General features: G+C 48.4%; 1 protein-coding gene across 1 annotated transcript in view; it reads right to left on the bottom strand.

The window, feature by feature from the left end:
* The window catches only part of HUNK (hormonally up-regulated Neu-associated kinase), a 55,863-nt gene extending 55,801 nt beyond the window's left edge, over positions 1-62 (bottom strand). The window contains 1 exon segment of the mRNA XM_042810868.1: positions 1-62. This exon segment is cut by the window's left edge and continues 1 nt beyond it. Coding sequence (XP_042666802.1) covers positions 1-62 — 62 coding nt within the window.
* Positions 63-5,579: the final 5,517 nt, after the last annotated feature.

The following is a 5,579-nucleotide window of genomic DNA, read 5'->3' as shown; positions in this document are numbered from 1 at the left end:
CCGCCGCTGCCCGCCACCCCCGGCGGCTCGCTCAGGAGCCCGTCGCCCGCCGCCGCCGGCATGCCCGGCCCCGGCGCCGCTCCTTCCCCGCGCCTCGCCCCGCTCGAACGGGGCGAGCGGCCGCAGGGCGGAAAGTTGCTCGGCGGAGAGCGCCGGCGGCGAGGGGCGGAGCGGTGCTGGCGGCGGGGGGCCCGGGCTGCCGCCCCTCGTCGGAGCCGGCGCCGCCTCCTCTCCACCCCGCTTCTCCTCACGCTGCCGCCGGGAGCGCCGCGCTGCGAGCGGGAGGAGGAGGCGGGGGCCAGGGCTCGGCTCGAGCCCGCGGTAATTGAATCCAGCAGGCGTGCTGACCCCGCCGGGCGCTGCAGTGGGGTGTCCGCAGCCCCAGGCGAACCGGACGGCGATGCATGCTGAAAGGAGACTCCCGGCTGGGGCTCGCCGCTAGTCAGGGTGCTCTGATAAAGCCGCTAATTCATTGGAATAACCCACGTCTCACAGAGTTTTTATGCTACTATTGACATAGCTAGCGGGCATGGTGGAGTCGGGTTGGCGGTTAGAGGTCTTTTCCGACCTTAACGATTCTACGATTCAGTAGTATAAGAAAGTAACCAAGGACCCCTTTTCTCCTTGAGCCTGCATGAGCCGCGTTAGTAGAGCCTCCGGAATACACGCAGCTGTGCTGACCGAAACCAAAGCTTTGCTGCTTTCCCGCTAGAGGGCTGCTGGTGCACGCTGTGCCTCCTGTTCTTAAGCTCTTCTCTTCCTCGTTAAAAAATGTCAAAGCAATTTTACACCACGCTTCTGCCTCAGCGCCGCTCTTAATGCGGAGCTGCAGCTCTCCAGTCCCTTCCGCTGCACCGCTAATGGGATTGCGGCTGGCACAGGTGCTGATGAGCCGTGCGCTGCTTTCACACCAGCTTTCACTGACATCGCGGTGCTGGTAAAACTTCCTCATTTAAGGCAGAGCCGAGAAACACGACAATTTTACCTTCCCAACAGCAGTGCATTACAGTTTGAAGGCTCTCCTATTGATCCAGCCTTCCCAATCTGAACAGGATCTCAGCCCTTAGGCAGTAGGGAAGCAGAATGAGGGCAGCAGACCCACTGCCTCTGTGGTGCTTCTGCCATCCTTCCTTGTACAGAAGCCTCCAATGTGTATTCCCTGTGGCTGCAGCAGTGTGGTTCCACTGTGGGAAGCCGGTAGCCAGCTACACACCGCCACTGGGAGCAGCGCCAGCCACACAGCTTTCCAGTTGAGGAATGACTATATTATATCATTATTTAAAGATATAACAATGCTAAGAGGCTTTGCAAATATATTTGCTATATAGTAAGGAATCTATTATATGTTTTGAACAGACAGTTCAAGAATTCCTGAGTGTATTCCCTGTGTAGTCAACTGAAACAAGGCAATGGGAACAATGGCCACCCCAGAAGGTGCTGGAAACCACAGAATCACAGAATGGTTTGGGCTTGAAGGGGCCTCAAAGCCCACCCGGCCCCAACCCCTGCCATGGGCAGGGCTGCCCCCACCAGCTCAGGCTGCCCAGGGCCCCATCCAACCTGGCCTTGAGCACCTCCAGGGATGGGGCACCACAGCTTCTCTGGGCAGCTGTGCCACCGCCTCACTGCCCTCTGAGGAAAGAATATCTCCCTTATATCACATCTACATTATTCCTCTTCTAGTTTAAAACCATTTGCCCTTGTCCTGTCGCTATGTAAAAAGTCCATCTTCCTCCTGTTTAGAAGCTCTCTTTAAGTACTATAAGGCTGCAGTGATGTTTCCCAGGAGCCTTCTCTTCTCCAATCTGAAAAAGCCCAGCTCTCTCAGCCTGTCTCCACAGGAGAGATGCTCCAGCCCTCTGAACATCTTCATGCCCTCCTCTGAACCCTGCTCCAACATCTTTCCTGAGCTGGGGGCCCCAGGCCTGGACACAGCACTCCAGATAGGGCCTCACAAGGGCAGAGCAGGGGGACACAATTCCCTTCCTCTCCCTGCTGCCCACCCTTCTTCAGATGCAGGCCAGATTACTGTTGGCCTTTGAAGCAGCAGGCAGACACTGCTGGCTTGTGTCCAGCTTTTTGTTCATCACAATGCCTGAGTTTTTATGTCTCAATGCTCTCAATAAGTTCTTTCTTTTCCCAGTCTGTACACATATCTGTGTTGCTCCAATCTAAGTGCAGCATTTTGCATTTGGCCTTGTTGAATTTCATTAGGTTCTCGTGTGCCTACTCCTCAAGCCTGTCCAGGTACCTCTGGATGGCATCCCTCTCTTCTATTGTATCAACTGCGCTACTCAGCTTGGTGTCGTCAGCAAACTTGCTGAGGGTGAACTCAATTGTACTGCCTTTGTTGTTGATAAAGATAGTGAAGAACACTGGGCCCAAGACTGACTGCTTTGAGGCACCACTTAAGACCAGCCTCCATCTGGACATAGAGCCATTGATCAGAACCCTCTGGCTGCACCTGAGCACACAGGAAAAGCACAACCCTGTTGAAACAGCAGCAGGGTGTCTTCGGCAGGAGGATTCACAAGGTAAGGAGGGCATGAGAAGCAGGAGACCATCGAGTGGCTTAGACGAACAGCAAGAGCGGCTTATACTGCTCAGAACTGCGCTGTTTATGGCCTGGCTCCCGAGCTGCCCTGGCCTGGCCTCAGGACGCACAGAAAGGGACACAAAGCACTGCCAGTGTTCCTCGTGGCATGGGCAGGGTTGTCAGGGACTGACTGTGCTAAATGCACTGTCACCTTGTTGCTTGCTGCCCTGCAGGTGCAACCCAGGGTTATCTTTATTCTGTGGGACCAGGCACAAGCAGAGTGCTGGGTCTGTCTGAAGGAACACAGGCAGATAGACGGATAGATAGAAGTATATGCCTTTGGGCTCACGGCTCCCACTCAGCTAACAGAAATGCAGGTTTGGCCACTGTGAAGTTTAAACAGATGTTAACGGCACATGTTTTTCAGTCAAAACCTTGAAAATCAGCCTCTCTTAAAAATAAAACTGGTAAGGAGTACCCATTGCAGAAGGCATTAGAAGAGCTCTGAAGCAACACAGTGACTACTTTTTTTTTTTAATTTGCTCAGCTTGGGGGCTTAATGAGTTGTCAATGCCCTTTGAAAGAGGCGAGACTGCACTTTCCTCATTGCTTCTCTCCTGTCCAGCTGTGCCCATCAGGTTGCAGTCTGGATGGAACGGGGATCAAAGGCTGCATTCATTTCTATCCATGCTTTAATTTAAATTTAACTCCAGCGTGCTTTATTTTGAGCTGTAGTCCTTCTAGGTAATGACATTTTTCTGATTAACTGCTGAAATTACTAATGAATTAAAGGCAGCAGTCTGCCTTTGGGTTGCAAAAGCTGTAATAACAAGCTGCTGAAAATAATTAAAAATTGATTTAAATCCATGAAAACACAGAAATTTGGAATTACCCTGGTGGTATTGTCCTTGGTTGTCTGCATCACTTGAAAATATTGTAGTAATGTGTGTTATCAGTGAGAATTCTTCAGCCCCTCACAGGCCCCTGTGCCTGACCCCAGGGCCAAGAGGTGCCTCCTTCATGGGGCTTAGCACTGAGGCTGAGCTCCCACGCTCTGCTGCTATTCCAGGGGAGGATGTGGCGGAGACAGGGCTGGAAAATGCAACACAGAAGCAAAACATGGCCCTGCAAGGGGAATATTGTGACCCTGAAGGTTGCCTCACCTTGTGATGCCTCTCCTGGAGCAGCTGCTGGTGGCAGCCTGCCAAGCACTTCTCCCCAAAGCATGGGACTGTCACCAGGGGTGCTTGAGTTCTCCTTATGCCTCACCTGCACGTGCAAGCCATATTAATTACTCTCACTTGTCTTTCTGAAGAGATCTGAAGTCCTTGAGCAAAGGAATGAAGAAATTGCAGCTCTGCTCAGCATCGTGTTGGTAAACGAAGAAGCAGGTAGACTCACAAGTTTGCTGCACAAGAGCAACATGTAAATTTGGTTCTGGTCAAGTTAAAAGCAGGACAGCTCCATTTACCATCAGCAGACATTTGGAAGCCAATGATTGAATGCTGATTTCAGCCAGACGGTGGGAGAAACACTGACTTGGCACTAATAACTTATGTTAAAAACTTTATGTTGTTATTGCTCATTGTCTCCTCAGTATATCAGTATATATAGAAAACTATGCTTTAAAATAGCATTTTGGGGTTTGGGTGTTTTTTTTGGACGAGTATGTACATTTCTAATATTTGGGTTTCAGATATTACAGGGATATTTATTTAAATTATTTTATATTTATATTTATTTAAAACAACTTGTTTTCTTATATTTTTTGAGGAGTTAATGTATTAACATTTGTTCTTGAAGGATTTATGAGCCATGTTTTTTGCAGTATTTAAATCCCAGCCCAAGTTCAGACCGACGAGGCCCTTCTCTGCACACTGCCACCTCTGCAGTAATGGAATTACACAATCATGGAATTGTTTGAGCTAGAAAGGAACCCTTAAAGGCCACCTGGACCAACTCCCCTGCAGTGAACAGGGACACCCACAGTTCCATCAGGTGCTCAAAGCCCCGTCCAGACTGACATCGAGTGTCTCTGAGGATGGGGCATCCACTGCTTCTCTGGGCAACCTGTTCCACTGCCTTACCATCCTTATGGTAAAAAACTTCTTCCTTATATCCAATCTAAATCTCTCCTCTTTTAGTTTGAAGATGTGAGATAATGCACTCAGTCCAGCAAGGGTGCCTGTTACACTTCAAGACACAGCTCCTTCTGCGTAACAGAGTTCAGGATCATCTAATAACATTGTGACTTCTGTACCTGCAGACAAATGCTGCAGATACTGGCTAATGTTCAGGGGTGTTGCTGCATTCATGGGGTCTTCTAACCATAGAGAATGAACGTACTTCACCTTTCAAGGATCAGGAAGGAGGCTTTCATAGCTAAGCTTTCCTAAGTTTAAGTTTGTGCTTGAAAAATATCAAGCAATGTTTGTCTTCAGAAATATTTCGCATATATATATGGAAAAGCGTCTGAATAAGTAAACAGGGAGCACTGAAACTATTTGCTGACTTTCACAGAAATATGTTAGCAATGGGTTTATCTGACACTGTTTCTCTGCGCACCAAAAGCTCCAGTTTTTCCCATGCTCCCATCAAAGTCTTCAGCTTGCTCTTTGCCTTGCAGCTTCTATAACAAAGCTCTGTGCAGCTGATACAAAAATCAAGAGTGTGCAATGACTTGGAGGCATCATCAAATAAATTGAATTTGATATCAAAGGAAACAGCAGGAGGTCACTGTGTTGATGTTGTTAGTCTTTCTCCTATTCCATTAATTAAGAAACTCCATGTTTTAATTTAAACTAAACTGCTGTGAAACCCTTCTTGTGGTGCATGGTGTTAAAATGTAGCACGTTGAATTTAAGCTTCATTTACATATGAGAGAACACAAGAGTATAGTATAATTATGCCTATCTGAAGTACATTTTGTTTTCAAAAGCCTTTTCATATCAGTGATGGATGACATGTAAAGAATAAGGAAATCAGACTTTTGTAAAAATCTCTGGAATGAGTATATCTTGTCATACAGAATTTCTCCTGAAGT

Source organism: Centrocercus urophasianus, unplaced genomic scaffold, assembly GCF_019232065.1.
Source record: "Centrocercus urophasianus isolate 14NV4802_14NV808 unplaced genomic scaffold, USGS_Curo_1.0 seq_12, whole genome shotgun sequence".
In the NCBI taxonomy this organism is placed as follows: Eukaryota; Metazoa; Chordata; class Aves; order Galliformes; family Phasianidae; genus Centrocercus; species Centrocercus urophasianus.
The sequence above is the reverse complement of the archived record's forward strand: the minus strand, read 5'-3'. Positions and strand labels throughout refer to the sequence as shown.